Source organism: Babylonia areolata, chromosome 18 (genome assembly GCF_041734735.1).
Source record: "Babylonia areolata isolate BAREFJ2019XMU chromosome 18, ASM4173473v1, whole genome shotgun sequence".
Lineage (NCBI taxonomy): Eukaryota > Metazoa > Mollusca > Gastropoda > Neogastropoda > Buccinidae > Babylonia > Babylonia areolata.
The window spans coordinates 37,525,083-37,546,699 of record NC_134893.1 but is presented as its reverse complement, the minus strand read 5'-3'; the positions used below and the strand labels follow the sequence as shown (position 1 = coordinate 37,546,699).

The 21,617-nt window shown below is 38.3% G+C and overlaps 1 protein-coding gene and 1 non-coding gene across 2 annotated transcripts in view; one reads left to right on the top strand and one right to left on the bottom strand.

Annotated features, from left to right (window-relative positions):
• Window positions 1-735: 735 nt before the first annotated feature.
• Window positions 736-806, bottom strand: Trnag-gcc (transfer RNA glycine (anticodon GCC)). The gene has a single exon. It is a non-coding gene; the product is annotated as a tRNA-Gly (tRNA).
• Window positions 807-1,067: 261 nt separating this feature from the next.
• Window positions 1,068-21,617, top strand: part of LOC143292735 (vacuolar protein sorting-associated protein 8 homolog) — a 59,122-nt gene continuing 38,572 nt past the window's right edge. The window contains 18 exon segments of the mRNA XM_076603273.1: window positions 1,068-1,163; window positions 1,907-1,987; window positions 2,396-2,526; window positions 3,096-3,180; window positions 4,182-4,214; window positions 4,718-4,772; window positions 6,163-6,287; window positions 7,659-7,745; window positions 8,255-8,322; window positions 9,104-9,154; window positions 10,288-10,390; window positions 11,747-11,803; window positions 13,404-13,607; window positions 14,735-14,818; window positions 16,168-16,254; window positions 17,595-17,705; window positions 18,683-18,820; window positions 19,441-19,533. Of these exon segments, the coding sequence (XP_076459388.1) occupies window positions 1,077-1,163; window positions 1,907-1,987; window positions 2,396-2,526; window positions 3,096-3,180; window positions 4,182-4,214; window positions 4,718-4,772; window positions 6,163-6,287; window positions 7,659-7,745; window positions 8,255-8,322; window positions 9,104-9,154; window positions 10,288-10,390; window positions 11,747-11,803; window positions 13,404-13,607; window positions 14,735-14,818; window positions 16,168-16,254; window positions 17,595-17,705; window positions 18,683-18,820; window positions 19,441-19,533 (1,680 nt within the window). The 5' untranslated portion in view covers window positions 1,068-1,076.

The window sequence follows — 21,617 nt, the reverse complement described above, 5'->3', positions numbered from 1 at the left end:
CATGGGATCCATATGGTAACCTACAAGGAGAGTACAATGCAGTATATTACAGTGCAGTACAGTACAGTATAGGTCAGCACAATGGTACAATGGAAAAAGAAATGGATGAGTACAATATAAAACAACATAATTTTCATATCAATGAATTACGTATTTACTGGATACACACATGTTTTGGTTATGAATGAATAACAGTATGGTATCAAAAATGAAAAAAATGTCAATTCTTACATGCATAATGGACATCACATACAGCTACCAAAAGTGTTTTGCCAGAAATCACAAAATGTGTTACAATCATACAGAACTGCTCAAAGCTCTTCATTTTTTTTAGTGAGTGCAGTGGAATCAGTATCAGTATCAGTATCAGTAGTTCAAGGAGGCATCACTGCATTCGGTCAAATCCATATACACTACACCACATCTGCCAAGCAGATGCCTGACCAGCAGCGTAACCCAACGCGCTTAGTTAGACCTTGAGTTAAAAAAAGAAAGAAAAAAAAGTGGAATCAACATTCAAAGAAAGCTTGTTGTCAATTATCACACCAAGATATTTGTACGTGTCTTCCTCTTCAGCCACTTCAATTTTCAATTGACCAGTGGTAGTTTATAAACATGGAGAAAAAAAAAAGCAGCAGCAACAGCAACAAAAATGAACCATGCAACACATAGACACTCCAGAACGTCTTAAACGTTTTTTATTCAAGGAAATTGGCACTTGAGGGAAAAAAAATGTGCATCGACCGGGAATCGAACCCGGGTCACCCGCGTGGCAGGCGAGTATTCTACCACTAGACCACCGATGCTTCTGTAGGGAGGGTTGCAAATAATTTATTAGTTTTTCTAGACGAGTCACACTGTATACTTTGTCTCTGCACAACTAAGTAAGCGATTCAGTAAACCGACAAACAAATCCAGAGTCTGGTAAAGTCAGTAATCGGTCACAACATCAACTTTTGGTACTATCTCTTCAAATATTCACGAAAAGTGCCGGCACTTTCCATGCAAGGGAGGAAACTGCCATTTAAAACAAACACCGAACCAAGGAAACTTAACTGCTCATCACTTCCGTAATCATGATGGAGGAGGGGCTGGATCCGCAGGCTGGTGATTCCTCGTCTCCAGCCAGTGCCAGCAAGCCTCTTAATTTTGATCTGGACGAGGTATGAGGTCACATTTGACCGCTTTATTATTCCCTGTTCCTTTCATAAAAATGCATTTGTGGTGACTTGTGCATTGTCGATTATTTCAATCGATTTAATCTGTTGCATTTATTGGTCCGTTACAACAGATTTGCTTGTTGTAAATGATTCTCCTTTCATTATCATATTGCTCACACCGAGTACACAAGTTAACTGATTGCCTTCGTTGTGTTTTTATCATTTTTATCACTGCATTTTTATGCAGTAGAGTATATAGGGTTTATTTTCATGGCATGTTATATTCTTTTTACTTGTTTAGAGCAATCCAATTGTGACTGATTCATTGCTGTCTTCTGTTTTGAACGAGCGTTGTGCATGAAGGACTTTATTTATGAGTATACGTGTGCGTTCGTGATGTGTGTGTGTGTGTGTGTGTGTGTGTGTGTGTTTGTGTGAGTGTGCGTGTGTGTGTGTGTGTGTGTGTGATTGGTTTTTGTGTCTGCATGTTTGTGTGTGTGTGTGTGTGTGACTCATTGTTTGTATCTGCATGTGTGTATGTGAACAAATAAATGCACATTGATTGATTGATTGATTGATTGATTGATATGGATACTTATGTGACATATGACACAGATGATTTTCTGTCACAATAACTCCTTGTACACAATGGAAACACTCAAGTGTGCACACTCGTACAAATTTGATGAAACACTGATGTTCAGTTGTGTTTGTCACTGATCATTTTATTTTGTTATTGCTTTCAGCTTGATTTCAATTTAGATGATGCTGAATTCGATATCCCAACCGTTGACAAACCACCAACCCTTGAAAGTATACTGAATGAGGTAAGATGACATACAATGATGAATCATTGAATGCACATGCACAAGTGCACATATTTCCATTCAAGTGTATTTGCCTGCATACACATACACTCTCAGTCATACACACACACACATACACACACACACACACACATAATTTCTCGACTACATATACACACAATACATATGTATACACTCACAAGCACACATGCATGCATGCACGCGCGCGCACGCGCACACACACACACACACACACACACACACACACACACACACACACACTCTTCATACACTCAAACACTGTTTTTGGCAGCAGGAGTATGGTAATAAAGAATGAGTAACAAAATTTTTGGCAGCAGGAGTATGGTAATAAAGAATGAATAACAATATTTATGTCACCTGTCACAAGTTGTGATTGTTGCTATGCAGACGGATGAAGCGGTACTGGAAGAAGATGAGTTGCCAGTGGCACCAGCGGCTGTACAGCTCCTCAAAGGAGATTCTGGAGAAACATCCTCACTCTCCAGTGTGGAGAGCATGGAGTCTCGGAGAAGGGAAAGGTGATGATTGTTATCTATAAGATTTTTATTTATAAAAATCATTCTTATTTATTTATTTGTATATTTAAAAAAAAAAAATTACTATTAATGATAATAATAATAAATAATGATAATTATTATTATTCCTCCTGAGGGCCTGAATAAGTGTGTTGGGTTATGCTGCTGGTCAGAAATCTGCTTAGCAGATGTGGTGTAGCTTATATCAATTGATTAGTCCAAATACATAAAGGCATACTAGAGAAACAGAACTTAACTGGTGATTCTTTCTTCTTTTCAAAAAACAAAAAACAATTGTAGACAGAAAAGTGATTATCTTTCTCAGCATTTGTCTGTGTTTCTGTCTGCATTATGATGCCAGCTTTTTTGTGTGGTCATTATCACTCATTAGTTGTTAGTAACACTTTTATATTGTATGTAAACGCAAGTGTTAAAAAAAAAATCATCATCAGTTTCCTTTACAGTTGGTTTATTGCATTGAGGCATATTGTTCATTGAACGTTGTATTCTTTTTCTTCTTCAAGCTGAGCAGCTACAGTCAACATGCTTATTTTCTTGACACTGACTTTCAGGATGCGTGCTCCCAAAACCATCCATGGGTCAGTCCTTAAGCCGACCAAGTTGAAAAGTGTTTCTGCACAGGTCCTATCAGCAGCTGTGAGTGTTCAGTTGTCAGGGTGATTTTCTTTTTGTCTTGTTTTGCTTTTTTGTTTGTTTTGGGGCTTGGGGGTTGCAACTCCCATGTTCACTCATATAGACCTACAAGTGGCCTTTTAGCTCTAGGGTCATTTTTATCCCACCATTTAGGCATATATACTCTTTTTTTTTTTTTTTTTTTTTTTTTTTTTTACAGGGCACAAGCACTCACTTCATCATCTTCAATCACTTGTATAGCTTCTGCAACACCTTAAGTAACAAAATCACAAAGGATTTTTGCAATAGGCTGCTGTTTCAAGCCGCGAGGACGAGGTTGTGCTTTGTCGTCCGCCATTTTAAAATGTCTCAAAGGGGTGCTGACAATAACATCCAATAATTACCATACAGAATGTGATTGGCTGTTGTTCCTCATGGACATTGAAAGTAGACATACCAAGTTTTCTGACTGGTGGCTGTTGGGACACATCAACTTTAAATAGAACTGTGAAAATCCTGAAATGACATGGACATATATATATATATATAGATATAGATATAGATATATGTATGTGTGTCCTGGGGTAAATAGCCAAGCTTTTTCATGGATGTATATTTACGTCCTGGGACACTGAAGAGGTCAGTTGTACTTGGCATTGGAGAAAAATTCCATTGTTATATATCCATTGTTTATTGTTGTTTCATGATCATATTAAATCATGTGGACTTTCTATTAATGTGTATATATATACAGACTTTACAAGGTGAATCTGGAAACTTGAGATGAGATATTTTCTTGGTTGTTCATCACCGGATTTTGTTCTTGATAAATAGGTAATGCTTTGTACACATTTGTATGTTTTATGCCTGTAGGTTAGTCAGAGATGATCCACTAAAACTTAAGATTACAGAGACATTTGTAACAAATAGATGTTATATATCATTTATAAAGGCATTGATTGTTTGAAGCTGCTGTTGATTGAAAACCAGTATTTTTTACCTTTGCCATTCTTTTTTTTCAACAGGATCGAGTAGATGCTGGAATGCCAACAGCTATTGTAAGTCTGTGTGTGTGTGTGTGTGTGTGTGTGTGTGTGTGTGTCTGTGTGTGTGTTTGTGTCTGTGTGTGTCTGTGTGTGTCTGTGTGTGTCTCAGTCTGTGTGTGTGTGTGTGTGTGTGTGTGTGTGTGTGTGTGTGTGTGTGTGTGTGTGTGAGTCTTTGTCTCATTTTCTGTCTCTGTCTCTGTCTCAGTGTGTTTCTGTGTGTGTATGTCTGCATGTCTGTTTTAATGTTTATACATGGATTAGGATATAGATTTATTGATGCATGTTCAGTATTATTGGTACCAGTGGTAGTGTTAAGTCTTCACATTGATTCTGGCACTTTGCTGTCTTACAAATGTTGTAACGTTATACTTTTGAATAAAAACTTCTTGTCATTTCTTGACCTTACATGTAAAGGCACATAGTTGTTACTGCCCATTAGTGTGTTGGCTTTCATCATATCTATCAAATTCATTAAATATTGGTTTGTCACACAAAGATGAAATGTTGGTTGACAGGCGGTGTCATCCCTGGTCGCCATTGGAACGTCACATGGACTGGTTCTTGTGTTTGGTAAGCAACAGTTTTCTTTGTCATTGAATAGATTACATTGCATTTCTTTCTTTTATTTTTCACTTATCTTCCTATCATTGATATGTGATTCCTGCCTCCGTTCCCCACCCCACCCTCCCTCTCCCCGTTGTCGTTGTCACCGTTTCAGTGGTATTGCTCTCACACCACTCATTCTCTGTTCCCTGTAAATTTATGTATACTTTTTGAAGTAGCTTCTACTGTGTAATGTTTTAATTGTATTTGATGGAGTCCGATTTTGTGTTTTGCGATTTTGATGACCTGATAGTGGATTTGAATACATGAACAAATACAACCTTCACTGCAAAAGGGGAAAAAAGGGAAAAAAAAAGATACCTGTAAACAGACACAGCCCGGGTGCCAAACCTGCACATATTAATGATTTGGTGGAAAAATAAGAAGACAATGAAATATTGTAAAGATACCATTGCCAGCAATAATGTTGATCTGCTCTGTTTATTTTGCTGCTATTCTCTAACACTTAAGTGATTTGCTTTTGAGTGTTTGACGTTATGTGATAAAGTTTTGAGAAATCATGGTCTTGTGTTTCTTTTTTTCTTCTTTTTTCAAAGATAAAAAAGAAAATCACCCAGAAATAAATCAGCACCAAAGTTATGAAGAATCTGGTGGGTACCTTTGGCTGTGCACTACTAAACATTGTTGTCTGTGCTCTATGCGTCAACAGTGACCAAAATAACATTTTAAACCAGCCACTGTGGCATAGTGGTTAGTGTGGCAAACCTGGAGGGACCAGATTTGAAACCTACCAGGTGCAGGATTTTTCAGCCTGTATCCAGCTCCTGCTGAAAGTTTGAGTGTGCTGTGAACTCAGATAGAAAGACTGGAATCATGCAGGCGAGGGTAAAACACTTAACAGATCTATACATGTCATTTGAAGTGTTGCTCAAATTTCCTTTTCAACACTGTACCTCTTGGGCCTTGTTGAAGCTAAGATATATCATGAAAAGAAGGGTGGTGTACAGACTTATGAAGTGGTCCCATGCATAAAAAAAAAGAAAAAAAAGAAACAGAAAAAAAGGGGGGGTTGGTAAGGGATTGGGGGGCAATCATAACACTACATCAGCATCCTAATCGTTATCCTTATTTGTCATCATCTCTAGAACCAAATTTTCCCCCAATTCTGTTCTTTTTCATCACTGAAAGGGCACAAATGATGAGGCAGAAAAAAAAAGAAAAGAAAGATTTATTAAGAAAAACCCAACTTTATCCTCTTCAGCTCAATTTCCTGCTTTTTGTTGTCTCCCACAATCAATGATTTGTGTCTCATAGTCATTCCAAATGCTCCCAGCAGTGTTTCACAATAAAACCAGGACAATGATGTAGCGTGGGATGTCTGTGCTGTGTGCCCCAGACGCCAAACAGGTGCTGAAGTGGTGCCTTGGAAGCACAGCGGTGGGTGCACAGTACGGAGCTGTCTCTGCCCTCAGCTTCAACAGAGACTGTTCTCGTCTCCTCTGTGGCTTTGCTAAAGGACAGGTATGCTGACTGGTTGTAAATTGGAAATTTTGCATTTGTCTCTTTTTATGTCATTGAACCCGGCATCCGAGCGATGCTCTGGCGTTAAAATTAGGCTCATGAAAACAGTTTTCATGTTGATACATATGCATAAACTGCAAGAAGGGAAGTAACATCTACAGTATTTCTGGATGTTGTCTACCTGTTATTTGGACTTGGAGGAAAAACAGTTGCCAGAATATTTTCTTTATTTTTTTTCTCCATGAGTTCCGCAGAGAAGCCTGCTGAGGCTGTAAGGTCCCCAGGGTTGTGTGAGTTAACCCCTTTTCTGCTGAATCTAGGTAAAGTGAGATCAGCGTAGCATGAATTCAAAAGGCTTTTTACAATTTTTTTGCATACTTCTAAGTGGTGCAATTGATTTTTCATAGTGAAAGTGACGCAATATCAATATGAAGATGTCCAAAATAATGATGACAGCTTATATCCTGGCCTGTGAGCTCTGTGTTTTCTCAGTGAAGTAGAAGCAGCAGTCAAGGTGTTAAAGGACAGGTACATTGTTCATTTGTTATTGAAAACTACGCTCTTATCTCTTTAAAGGACAGGGATTCTGGTTATTCATTATTGACAGTGTTGGTCATGTCTCTTAATTAAAGGACAGGCATGCTAGCTACTTTGTATTGTAATTGTTGTTCACGTCACTGTAAAAGACAGGTACTCTAGTTATGTGTTGTTGAAGATGTTATGTTTGCTAGACTTCAGGTATGCTGGTCCTTGCTCACGTCCCTGAAAGGACTGGTGTGCAGAGTTCACAGAGCAAAATTCAGAACTGTGTCATGTGAACTGTGGAGTGATGGCCTAGAGGTAATGCGTCTGCCTAGGAAGCGTGAGAATCTGAGTGTGCTGGTTCGAATCACGGCTCAGCCACTGATATTTTCTCCCCCTCCACTAGACCTTGAGTGGTGGCCTGGATGCTAGTCATTCGGATGAGATGATAAACCGAGGTCCTGTGTGCAGCATGCATTTAGTGCACGTAAAAGAACCCACGGCAACAAAAGGGTTGTTCCTGGCAAAATTCTGTAGAAAAATCCACTTTGATAGGAAAAACAAATAAAACTACACGCAGGAAAAAAAAAAAAAGGGTGGTGCTGTAGTGTAGCGACGTGCTCTCCCTTGGGAGAGCAGCCTGAATTTCACACAGAGAAATCCGATGTGATAAAAAGAAATACAAATACAAATACTTTGTGTGTATTCAGCTGATGAAGTACAAGTTCTTTCAATGTCTCTGGTTTTGTTCAACTTTCTCTGTTGTTTTGTCCCCGTAATACATTATTTTCTGTGCAATGTCTGGTTCAGTGGGATCCAACTGGGTGTTCAGTCGCAGAGTGTTTTCAGATCACCATGTGGGACTTGAACACAGGGAAACTGTTGAGGACCATCACCGATGCTCACCCGCCTGGCACCGCTGTCCTGCATGTCAAGGTGAACAGAAAGCAGCGATCTGCTGTCGTTGCAGTGGATTGAAACTGTTTAGTTATTCAGTGTTAAAAAGAGTTAGAAGGTGAAAGGTCCCAGAGCCTTTTATGGCCATCAGGACAGTGTATTCAGATGCACTGTGTCTTGGGCTTGCCAAGGGAGAGCTGGGCCTAGTTTCTCGTTATTACTGCTGTTTATGGTGGTGTTTTGGGGGAGGGTTTTTTGTTTGTTTGTTGTTGATGTTTTTTTTATTAATTTAAAAAAAAATTATAGTATTTGGTGTTTTAATTGTAAAGTTTGTTAATTTTTGTCTGTTTTTATTCTCAGATTTGTATAAAAATTGTTAAAGTGATCGCTTAAATTTTTGCCATCACAGTGTACCATAATATAAAGCCTTGAAATAATTTTACAAGATATTGTTGACCATACGGTGTGATGCTGGGACACAATAATGTAGGTTTGACCACCTGGGTGCTGTACGATCGCTGTCTCAATGCTTTGTTCTTTATTTCCAGTTCACGGACAGCTTTGTGCTGGCAGTGTGCAGTGACAGTGGTGGATCTGTGTTTGAGCTGGAATTCAAGTAAGTCACTGCTAACCCACCAGCGACAAATTTAGGCGACAAAAATGTTTTTAGAATGTATTAGGGTGGATCCTTGTTTCTTCTTCTTTTGCATTTGTGGGCTGCAACTCCCACGTTCACTTGTTTGAACTCAAATGTACTTGAACTGAAATTTTTTTTTTTTTTTTTTTTTGCAAAAAAGACAAAACAACAGTATGAATAAACAGAAATATGCTCTGGCACCCAACGGGTAATAAAAGAAAAAAAAAAGATGAAGAAGAAATAATTAATCAATTAACTACTTACCAATCAAACTATCATTTTTTCCCCATATTGTTGTTAAATGTTAACGCTGCGGGTCTCTGTGCTAACGATGTAGAGTGTTAGGAATCCCCATTATCATCATCATGAATATCATTACTATTACTGTTATTATTATTATTATAGATGTATGTCTGTATCAAGACAGTCTAAGCTATTTATGCTTACTTAATAATTTTGTTTATTTATTGTTTCTTTGTATTCATATTATTCTTAGTACTTTTTAATGACATGATGATTTAGATAAATAGAATGCACTGTGGAAGCTTTTGCTATGTTTTTTTTATTTGTTTATGTATCTGTTTATGGAATCATGAAACTGTGTGTTGTTGTACTATGGATGAAATGCTTTTATTTATTATTTAAATTTTATTTTATGTTTGCTTTTTATCAGCAAATGTGTCAACAATTTTTATTCTTAGAGATGATTAAGTATTGTTGTGTTTTGTATGTTGTATCATTATAAGCCATTTCTATCCAGGCGACTGATCGGCGTGAGGTCCTGTGAGTCCCAGTGCCTGTTTTCTGGCAGGTGAGGACCCTGTGTTTGAGATGTGAAGCGTTTGTGTTAGCTGCTGTGAGTGTATGTGTGTGTTTTGTATATGTGCGTGTGCGCACGTGCATGCCTGAGTACGTGTAAATGAAAGCTTTTACTGTTTTAAGGAAAAAAAAAGTTCTGGACCCATGTATCATCATCTAAAGAAAGAAACAAAACAATTTAACAGATTCTGCTTTCTGTAATTTTGTATTCATTTCCAGTCTTCTTTTTTAGATTAGTACCCTCTTTACCTAGTTTTGCATAATCTGCTGTTTCTTCTGTCCATATATGAAAGTGTTGAACTGTGGAGGAAGGTGGCAGATTGGTAAAGATGCTTGTCTGCCATGCTAATCTAGGTTCAAATCCCTGTGTTGCCTTTGTCCCAAGTTTGACTGGAAAATCAAACTGAGCATCTAATTGTTAAGATCAGATGATGAAGTGAGGTCCTGTGTGCAGCACGCACTTGCCACACTGAAACAACCCACGACAACGTAAGTGTTGTCCCCTGGCAAAATTCTGTAGAAGAAATCCACTCTGATAGGTACACAAATATATATGCTGCATGCACTCAAAGCCTGACTAAGCGTGTTGTGTTATGCGGCTGTTAGGACGTCTGCTTTGCAGATGTGGTATTGTGTGAATGGATTTGTCTGAACACAGTGATGCCACCTTGAGAAACTGTAACTGAAATCTATATATCTAAGCTCTTCTTCTTCTTCTTTGTTGATGGCTGCAACTTCTACATTCATTAGTATGTACAAAGTGGGTTTTATGTGTATGACCGTTTTTACCAACCATCATGTAGGCAGCCATACTTCGATTTGGGGGTGTGCATTCAGGGTATGTTACTGTGTCCATTACCCACTGAACATGGACATGGATTGGAGGATCTTGAACGTGCATGTTTGATGTTCTGCATGGGTATGCACATAAAGGGGGTTCAGGCACAAGCAGTTGACCTTGGACTTCAGAAAAATCTCTACCCTTGACCCAGCAGGTGTGTGTTGAAACTGGGGATCAAGCTCAGGAAACTTGAGCAAGAATCCAGCACTTGAACCATTTGGCCACAGCTCCCATCATATCTAAGGTGTGAGGTGTGCAGCGTGTGATTTGATGGGATGTTTCAGCCGGGGAGAGGTGTGCACCATAGAGCCCCTGCACATGAACTACACCATCAAAGACCACCCCATGCAAGACGTCATGGTGCTGGCCATGGCCTCGCTCTCCAAGGTGGGCTTGCACCCCCCCTGTCTGTAGCCCAGTCTGATTCTGCCTGAGATTTTTTAACTGAAAATGAGAATAATTTAACCAAAAAAAATCTACAGGCTACATTATTTTGTCAAAAGCTTGCAGACCATATGTGTCTCTGAAAGGATATTGACTGATCTTTCTTTTGTAAGCATTTATGAACTTATACAGATTAATGTAGAGATTATGATTTTAAGCTGGTTGAACAGCAAAGTATGTTTCAACTGCATGCAAACATGGAAAACCCACAAATGAAGTCCTAGTAACCAAGGTGTCTGTTACTGAACTGAAATAAGACTATCAAGACTACACACATATTGTGGGTTGCAAATTGTGTACTGTAATCGAAATCCCTAAGTCAGGTTAAAGATGACAAAATTTGAATAACCTGACTCCTATCTGAGGCATGGAGGATAGAAAACAACACAATCAAAAGCACAACCAGATTAATCATGATATGTGCATCAAACATGGAATCAGTGTTAACATTCTTTTATGTATGTGAAAGTGTCCTATGCAATATTGACAGTTTTAATGAATTTTTGAGTCTTGGTAATACCTGTTTGCCAACAGATTTTCATGCATGTATTAGTAAGCTTGTTTTGTCACCTGCTATAAAAAACACATAAAAGTTTTTGTGAAAAATTGTTTGAAAAGAAAAAAAAAAGTAAATGTTGTGGTGAGAAACAGAAACAACACAGAAACATCTGGTTCAGTCTTGCATTAATGTAGTTGCAGACATGTATTCCCTGTGTCTCCCTAATGAAAAGTGACTTAATGAATAAAGACTGAACTGACAATACAAAGCAATCCAGTACAGTCCAGTACAGTGTACTATGATACTATACGATACAGTTAAGAATTGATTTAATTACACATACTTAACCGTGACCCACTAGTGCAGACTCCGGCAGAGGTCTTATTCCTGTCCTGTGCAAACTGCTACCCGCCTATGAGGAGAAAACAAAAGTAGCTACAGCTGATAACCTCCCAAAGTAGAGAATTAATTTTGCATGTGCGTTCAGAGGCTTGTTACTCATACCACACAGTCTCTAAGTCCACAGACTATCACACTCTAGAACCTGGTGAAGGAAAGGGCTGAACTAGGATTAAAAAAAAAAAGAAAGGAAAAAAAAAAGAAAAGAAATCAGGCTGAGCCGGAATAGAAAAAAAAATTGTTTGCACATGTTAAGATCTGAATAATGATTCTAAACGAGTTTTATTTAATAAAAAATTTTAAAATTTTTTTTACAGCAAATGCAGTGCAGTATATATATATATATGTCAGCTGGCACGCTTTGACGCCTCCTGAAACAGAAACTTGTGTTTATTATACAGGTGCTGTTGGTCACTCTTCGGCCTCAACTCAAAGTGATGTTCACCCACCCACTGAAGGTATGTGATGGTTTTCCCTCATCCTGTAGAATTTATTTGCATTTATTTACTGATAATCTTAGATGTCAGGTCAGTCCTTCTGTAAGATTGAGGGGAATCTTTTTGATTTTCTTTCTTTTTCTTTTAAAACCTCTAGACGCAGTGCAGCACATTACAGTTCAGTATGTTACAGTGCAGTATAATACATTTGAGACTGACGAGTAATACTGTTCAGTATAATATAAAGGAACACAGTAGAGTAGAGTAGAGTAGAGCAGAGAAGAGTAGAGCAGAGTACTGTACAGTGCAGTTCAGTTCAGTTCAGTACAGTTCAGTACAGTACTCAAAGTGGAGTGATGGCCCAGAGGTAATGCGTCCGCCTAGGAAGCGAGAGAATCTGAGGGCGCTGGTTCGAATCACGGCTCAGCCGCCGATATTTTCTCTCCCTCCATTAGACCTTGAGTGGTGGTCTGGACGCTAGTCATTCAGATGAGACGATAAACCGAGGTCCTGTGTGCAGCATGCACTTAGCGCACGTAAAAGAACCCACGGCAAGAAAAGGGTTGTTCCTGGCAAAATTCTGTAGAAAAATCCACTTCGACAGGAAAAACAAATAAAACTGCACGCAGGAAAAAATACAAAAAAATGGGTGGTGCTGTAGTGTAGCGACGCGCTCTCCCTGGGGAGAGCAGCCCGAATTTCACACAGAGAAATTTGTTGTGATAACAAGGAATACAAATACAAATACAAATACAAATACAGTTCAGTTCAGTACGGTTTGGTTCGGTTCAGTACAGTTCAGTTCAGTACAGTGCAGTTCAGTTCAGTACAGTTCGGTTCAGTTCAGTACAGTTCAGTTCAGTTCAGTTCAGTTCAGTTCAGTACTGTATTCAATACAGTACAGCGTAGTACAGTACAGTTCAGTTCATTACTGTATTCAGTACAGTACAGTACAGTACAGTACAGTTCAGTTCAGTACTGTAGTACAGTACAGTACAGTTCAGTTCAGTACTGTATTCAGTACAGTACAGTGTAGTACAGTACAGTACAGCTCAGCTCAGTTCAGTTCAGTACAGTTCAGTACAGTTTAGTTTAGTTCAGTTCAGTTCAGTTCAGTACTGTATTCAATACAGTACAGTGTAGTACAGTACAGTTCAGTACAGTGCAGTGCAGTACAGTGCAGTATAGTACAGTACAGTTCAGTTCAGTTCAGTTCAGTTCTGTACTGTATTCAATACAGTACAGTGTAGTACAGTACAGTACAGTGCAGTACAGTACAGTTCAGTTCAGTACAGTACAGTACATTTTACAGTACAACACATTTTACAGTACAACACAAAACAGAAGAGTAATACAATAGACTATAATAGATTACAATACAGTACCATGCGATATGATACAATACAATACAGTACAATACAATGCAATGTGACGCAACACAAGACCACAACACAACACAACACACCACCACACCACCACACCACACCACACCACACCACCCCACATCACACCACACCACACCACACCACACAATACAAATCATTGCAGTCCAATACAGTACAGCACAGTTCAATATGGCACAAAAGTGCAGCACGATACCATTCACCATTTCTGTGGACAGGGAGACCCGGCCACCCTGCCCCAGCTGGCCTGGCAGTTTGTGGTCATCCAGGTGTCGGAGCAGGACCGGGTCATTGACCCGGTGCTGGCCTTTGGCCGCGACCAGACCATCTACTTCTACCAGGTCATCTGTGCCGGGCCACTGGACATCCGCGTCTCTGGGCTGCAGAAGATCCAGCTGCCGTACAAGCTGCTGAGTATTGCTGTGAGTGCTTTCTGTCTCTGTTTTACTTTTTTTTATTTGTTTGTGCATGTATTTGTTTATGTTGTGTTGTGTTATGTTATGTTATGTTATGTTTTATTGTAAGTTACCAGTTATAGGATATGACAGTATTGTATTGTATGGTATAGTATGGTATGGTATAACATGACATGATATTATGTTATATCATATATATTTATATTATATTATATTATATTATATTATGTTATATTATGTTATATTATGTTTCATTTCAGTTTGATTCGGTTCACTTTATTCTATTCATTGATAGTTTTGTTTGGTGCTTTACACAAATCTATGGTAGGCTCTCTAGGCCTGAACAGCATGTTGGGTTTTATTTAAAGATCAGGCATGTGCTTAAAAAAACAACCCAAAACCACAAAATTTTACAACACGTGGTGTAGTCCCTATGCATCAGTCCACAAGCTTTGACACCTTGAAACAGATGGTTGTAAGTTGATCATGGCTTTTTTTTTTTTTTTTTTTTTTTTTGAGGGGGGTAATTGGAGTTGAATTATGTTGGAATGGGGAGTTGGTGTTCATATTTTCACTATGCTTTTTCATTTTCATGGAGGTGTTAAAGTGTGCAGATTGATCCATATTATGCTACACCGTATCTGCTGTTGAGTGTTATAATTTCACTATAGTGTCTCTTGTTTCACAAAAAAATTATTTCAGATGAGAAATAGTGTGTTTATGTGTGTGTGTGTGTGTGTGTGTGTTTGTGTGTGTGTGTGCGTGTGTTTGTGTGTGTGTGTGTGTGTGTGTGCATGTGTGTGTGTGTGTGTGCGCGCATGTGTGTGCACCTGCAATCGTGCACATGCACATTTGTATCTGTGTTTGTCATTGTCTATGTTTATTGTGTTTGGTTTATGTATACATTTAAGGTTTATATGATTCTTTAAGTTCTTATTATCGTCAACATTTTGTTTTTATTTTCAAATACTTTTTTCTTTTGGCAGCCAGTGCAGTTTTTACTTTCTTTTTGATGGGCTTGCCAAACAATCAGTTTGGGGATATTCTTGAAATACATATGATAAGGCTTTATGTTTGAAATTCTTAAAGTGCCAATGAATTATGTGTGGTATTGTTTTCTCCTTGATGTCCAGTGGATGAACCCTCGTACCCTGGTCACCTTGGACAAAACTGAAAAACTTCATATACTGGACGTTCGGTCTGAAGAAGAGCTGGAGGTATATTTTTTGCCTTGTTTTTCTTCTTCTTTTTTGTCTTGTGAAGGTGCTCTGCAGAGAAGATTTCTATTCGCATGTGTGTGTGTCAGTTTGTATGTGTACTGGAATTTTTGCATTTGTATATGTGTGTGTATGAGGGGGGGATTGGTTGGAGAGGAGGGCAGGAGGATAAGGGGTGCAGAGGGAGCAATTTGTGTGTGTGTGTGTGTGTGTGTGTGTGTGTGTTTGCAATTAGTTCAAAGCAGTATGGAATTCAGTTGGAGATGAGGTTGTGTTTGGATCATGTCTGTGTAGATTGTGTTTTACTGCTTTGATGTTTATTTGTGTACAAATGTTCAGCAAATAGTTATTTTGTTGTTGTTGTTGTTTTCTGTCACAAATTAGTTTAATAAAGAAAGAAACAAGAATGGAAAAGGTAGAGCCAATTTCTATCAGTGTCTCAATGTTGAATTCATATTAGTTTACTGGCGTACTGGTGACCTAACATCAATAGATCCCTGTGGACTGCCGGTGCTTGGATTGTCAGAGAATAATTCTGAATATGGATATGGGGGTGGGGTTGGGGGTTGGGGTGGGGGAGAAGGGGGATCAGGGGGGGGGGGGGGGGTTGACAGGTTATGAGCAATGTTGGGGTAATGCCATTGAAACTGCACAGAAGTTGGGGCAACAACAACAACAACAACAAAAAAAAGGGTTTATAATGATGTGGCTCATCTTGTGTCTCCTGTCTTCTTCAGTTATATTCAATATGAGGTATTTGATACATACTGTTGTTAAGAGCAGTGTTCTTCACGGACAGGGGGTATAATGCTCTGTAAGGATGATTGATGGTTATTTTTATTTCACTTGTCTGACCATGTTCAGCCTTATGTTCCATCCTGTTCTTTGTGATCATCTGCTAGCCCTTGTGTTCTCTGTATCCCACATTATAAAAAAAAAAAAAAAAAAAATGAAATGGACGAGATGCCTTTTCATACCTTGGTCCTTTCGTGTTGAATCATACCTTCCAAATTGATCTTGCTGAAACAAAATTTCAGTTCAAACGAGACCTCAAAACACACCTGTACAAATCTGCTTTCATGGATGTCTAGGTGTGTGTGTTTGTGCGTCAGTGTGTGCTTAGATATTGACACATACCATTTGTCTTGTTTGTAAGTCTTGATTGAAGTGACCTGTGTTGCTAGTTTTTTTAAAAACTTTTTTCTTATATTAATGTTAATTGTTAGCGCTTGTTGGGTCAAGTGTGAAGGAGATAGAGGGCATTATACATACCCATTATTGTTATTATTATTATTATCATTATAGTTGTTGATATTGATGATTTTTTTAAATTATTGTTTGTATTGCAGGTGATTGACATCTCAGAAGCTCAGCTTGTCTACAGCACCAGCATCTTCAAGTCTCTGGCAACTGGAGGAAACGTCAGTCAGGCCTTGGTCAGTTTAGCAAAATACATTCAGAGAGTGGCTGAAGTTAATATTTTATGTTTGGGGGTACTCATCTGTTCAATGTGTATGAGTGAAGGAAACAGTGTCTGTTTGTGTTTGTATGGTAATAATTTTTGAAAATAACTGATTCCTATAATTTGATTCTTTAAGTGGAAATATAATTTGCTTTGGACTTGTTTAGAATATTAGGTTGCTAAGGTTGATATCAGTATGAGTATTGCAATGTGTACTGTTGATGCAATTATGTTTTGATTATTCCTACTGCCCTTAGGATAATATCCTTTACTTTTATGTGATTATTATTATAACAATTTTTTCTGCCGTTAAGGTAATTTCCTTGAGTCTTGACCTTGAGATTTGTGATGGTCATTTTCTTCTTTTTTTCTAGTCTTGAAATTGATGTTTTTGTAAAGTAACTACACAGTATTATTTTACATCGGTAAAAACAGTAATTCATATACAGGCAAGGTATATGTAGCCCACTGTTCAGGTTAAGAAATGAAAATGGGAGAATGTCGAAAGCAGCCCTGTTTCTGTGGGAGAAGAAAACAGAAGCAAACAGGAAGCATGGAATTTGGGTGAACACTTTGAAGCTCAGGCTGCAGCAAGGGTGCTTGCAACAATCTGATCAGAGAGCTTGGTTTTGATGTAGATCTCTTCAAGAAATACATGCGGCTTATGAGGGTGTAATCTTACTCAGGCAGTTGACCTGGTAAATAGTGATCTCATCAAACACTGCCTCAGCTGAGAAGGGATCTGCCCAAAGATTGGTGAATTTGTATGCAAAGTCAAAAGTTTCGCTTCTTTATGCAAAATAAAAGTTTTGCAGCAAAGTTCATGTGAAGTTCACAGCCTCTGAATGTATGGAGTGACAAAAAGGTTAATGCAAATGTTTTTTTCTTTCAGTGTGAACTTTGCATGTGAATATATGCATGATTTTTTCGGGTCTATAGAATTTCACTTGAACTGTTTGTATTGAGACAGGCATACACGGGAGAGCAAGCGTGTTACCAGTCAGTGATTAGCCACATTATATTTTGATCTAATCCTTTGTCAGCTAAATGTTTGATCCATACATCATTTCTCTTATTTGTCACATGTTCATTTATTTCATATGTCAGTATATGATCACATGTTGGAAAGCTAAACCAGCATTGTTATTGTTTGGACTGAAATAGGGTATTGAAATAATATGAGGTGGATTTTCCTTTATCACTGCAAAGGTTGACACCATGCAAATTGGTGAATGAATCTCACAGGTAAATTCAAACAGTTGTGTTTCTTGTCAGCACTGTTTCATTGTTGACTGGGTATGTATTTTGTGACAGGCGTATGCGGGAGAGCAGGCGTGTTACCAGTCGGTGGTCAGTCATGGAGGGCAGCTCTTTCTGCTGGGGACCAAGGCCGTTCACATCTACACCTTGCGCAGCTGGAAGGAGGTCAGGGGATTTTTCTTTTCTTTTCTTTTTTTCTTTTTTGCTTTTGAGGTGAGTCAGGAGTTCTGAAGGGGTCCAGGGGATTCTGTCCTGCTTGTCCCATGTTCCCCATGCATTTCATTCTTTTGATTCTTATATCGTTATCTGATGTGTTAAGTGATGTACATCATATCTTGAACTCTTTTTAAAAATTCATTTTTTATATATATGTGTTTGTGTGTGTGCGCGCATATATTTCATCCTTTCAGTTTTTAAATCATTCTCTGATGGATTAAATGACATATGTCATGTTTTGACTTTTCTTTCTTCTAATGTTTGTGCATGCGTGCGCACACGTCATCCTTTTGATTATTAAATCATTATCTCATGGATAAAGTGATATATGTTCTTTGTGCCCACATGTCCCCCACACAGTTCATCCTTTTGATTTTTAAATCATTATCTGATGGATTAAGTGATGTCTGCTCTTTTCATCCCCCTGCCCCTGTACATTTTATTCTTTGGATTTGTAAATCAATTTCTGATGTATTAAGTTACATACGTCATGTTTTGAGCTCATTTTAATTTTTTTTATATTAAAATGTTTGTGCGTGTGTGTGCACACATTTCATCCTTTCAGTTTTTAAATTATTCTCTGATGGATTAAGTGATGTCTGTTCTTTTTGCCGTCATGTCCCCCATTCTTCATTCTTTGGATTTGTAAATCATATTCTGATGCATTCAGTGACATACGTCATGTTAAAAAAAAGAAAAAAACAATTGTTTACTTATTATTTTTTTCAGTGTTTGTGCAAGTGTGTGCACACATTTCATCCTTTTGATTTTTAAATCATTATGTATTAAGTGACGTATATTATGTTTTGACCTTTTTGTGTGTGTGTTTGTGTGAATGTGTGTATGTGAACACATTTCACCCTTTCAATTTTTTAAATCATTATCTGATGGAATAAGGGGATGTCTGTTCCATTGTCATGTTGCAGAGGATTGATGTGATGGTGAAGGCCCATCAGTACCAGGATGCTCTGGCACTGGCACTGTCCTTCTACGAAGGCAAGGCCAAGGCCGTCATCGGCCTCCCAGCATCCCACAGCAAACGCACCCAGACAGTGGCTCAGCTGGTACGTGTTGTGTCACCCCCACAGCCACCGTTTGTTCACTTTCCAGATCAAAAGTATTTCATTTTATTTTTTACTATGCTTAGAAGGTGTTGAATCAGCTACTTGTGCTCAAAGTTAAGATGAAAGGCTAATGGTCCCATAGACTTTTTCGGCCATCAGGGCAGTGAATTTGAACCCACTGTGTCCAGGGCTCAGCAGTGGAAAGCAGGGTCCAGACCTCTCCTTCCACCATGTTAGCATTCCCCAACTGAAGTCAGGTACCCATTCATACCTGGGTGGATTGAGGAAAACTGGAGAAAGGTGCCTTTTCCAAGGACACAACTCTATGTCAAAACTGGATCTCGAACCCTGATCACCGGCGAACACTGGATCAAGTGTCCTAAAATTATGAGACACAAAAACAAACAAAACAAAATCCCCCCAAAAAGCTTTAGTCTCAGCAGTTATCAAATGCTAGGTAAGTCTCAGATTCTCAGCATCTAGGACACAATACTGGTAGCTCTTTTTTTTTGTTTTTTTGGTTTTCATATTTTAGAAATGTATTTTGATTGATTAAAAAAAAAAAAAAAAGAAGTTTTCATTGGCATCATTAACGTCCTGTTTCTTGTATTCTCTTGCAGATGATGGACATCTTGTTTGAGTTTGTGGATCTGTCCATGACCAAACTATGTCCAGAGAAGGGGAAGATGGAGGAGCTGGAAGACTATTACCAGGTCAGTGTCTGTGCTTTTTCTTTTTTCTTTCCACTCCAGAGGAAAATGCTAGTGTTTATGTGTGTCATTTTATTTTATTCTCATTTTTGTTTTGCATCCAGCTAAATTGCTTTCGATGCACTCACCTATAGGTGTGAATTTTTTGGATGCTTTTCTATTTTAAGCTTTGTTTTTTTTCCTGTGAATCTGGCTCAGTATTGCCGGTTGTCTTCATCTGTCTGTTATGTCCAGAATAATAAGTGGCAGAAAATAAACAGAACAATGGATCACACATATGGGTTGATTCAGTCTAATCCATGGTTTTGTACCCTGAATCTGTGTGTGTGTGTGTGTGTGTGTGTGTGTGTGTGTGTGGTGTGTGTGCGTGTGTGTGTGTGCGTGTGTGTGCTTGTGTGTGCGTGTGTGTGTGTGATTTATAAACTTTTCTGTTTTGTTCTCTTTATGTTTTATTATAAAACTTTATTAATAGTGTAGTTTTTGTTGTACTGAGGAAAGGTTGCACAGAATGTGCCTGCTTTAAAGCTTAATGTGAACTACTCAAAGCCTGTGACATCAATAGTCTGAGCAGTGTTCCACACCACAAGCTTTTGTAATCTTTAATCTTTTAGACGTTGTTTCATGGGTTCACGTTTGTTTCTTATGTTGAAAGCAAAAGGAGAGGGAAAAAAAGAAGAATTAAACAGAATCTGTGTTTATTGGTATATCATTTGACAGCAGTCTATATTCCATGCTCATTATCAGCAATTTGGCACTTTGGAGTTTTTATGTTCAGTTATTTATTTATTCATTATGACTGAAAAAAAAAATCTTTTTTGGCTATTGATCTGGAGAAAAATCTGATGTATGTTGGATTTCAGAATTTCAGAATGGGGAAGCTTGAATTATAACGCAACTGCTTAAAGAAGACACATAATTCAAGCTGTTGTATTTGCAAGTCTAAGCTGTATTAGAAGCCTTAGTTTGATATCATTTCTTTTTTATTCTTATGGAAAATAGTTGTATTTAGAATTACAGAAAAATTAAGCTTATTATTATTCAAGCCTGATGTTTAGAAAGGCTCCTGATTTAGCATTTGGGAGGGTGTCATTATTTTCTTTGCTTAGCTGCCTTATAGTAAACAGGGTTTTTTTTTCTTCTCTGTTTGACTGCATTGGTAACAATGCTTCTCTGGTCTCTGTGTGTGCTAACCGCATGGTGTGTGTGCCTGCAGAGTTCGGTAAGCAAGTCCAAGGTACTGACTCGTATATTTTCTTTATTTATGTGTGTGTCTGTGTTGTGTGTATGTGTGTTCCTTTTGTTCTGTTGTTTTGCTGTGTGCTGTGTTGTGTGGTATTATGCTATCACGATGAAAGCCTCTGCACGTTTAGTTGTTGTTTTTTTCCCGGTCACCAACATGTTCTGACTGCCTGTTGTGGTGTGTGTGTGTGTGAGTGTGTACATGTGCAAGTTTTGTGTGCATGTATGCTTGTGCGTATAAGTGTGTATTCATGAACATGTCTTTTTTTGGTGTCTGTGGAGAAAGTGTGGAAATTGTATGTATATGAGTGTGAAAAGAGAAGGTGTTGCAGAAGAATGTGTACATATGTATGAAAGGTGCATCCATGTGAGTGTGTGTGTGTGTGTGTGTGTGTGTGTGTGTGTAAGCTGTATTATGTATGTGCTTGCATGCCTAGTCTATTCCTCAGTTGAAGTGATATTTAGAAAAGATTTTTTTTTATATTGTTTTCAAAAGTATGAGTGTTTACCATGATAGTACACAGGTCTTTGCATGAAAACAGAAGGTAAATATTTATGTCTGTACCTCAAGTCTGTATTATGGTGTGATGTTGTCTCCCCTTTGCACAGCTCCCCCCTCTCCCCAACTCCACTCCCTCAGACCCCCCAGATCTGCTTTTCACCTTTCATGTGTCAAATGTCAGGTCATGAAATGATGAATACATAAACATGTAGATAGAACATACAAAGCTTTTGTGCTTTGCTTTTATCTGTTAGCCTTGGTAGGTGGGTGATGTTGATGTTGGTCTGTGTTTCTTCCTTGACCGAAACTGTTGCTTGAGATCGTTATATAAGAACTTACAATAGTG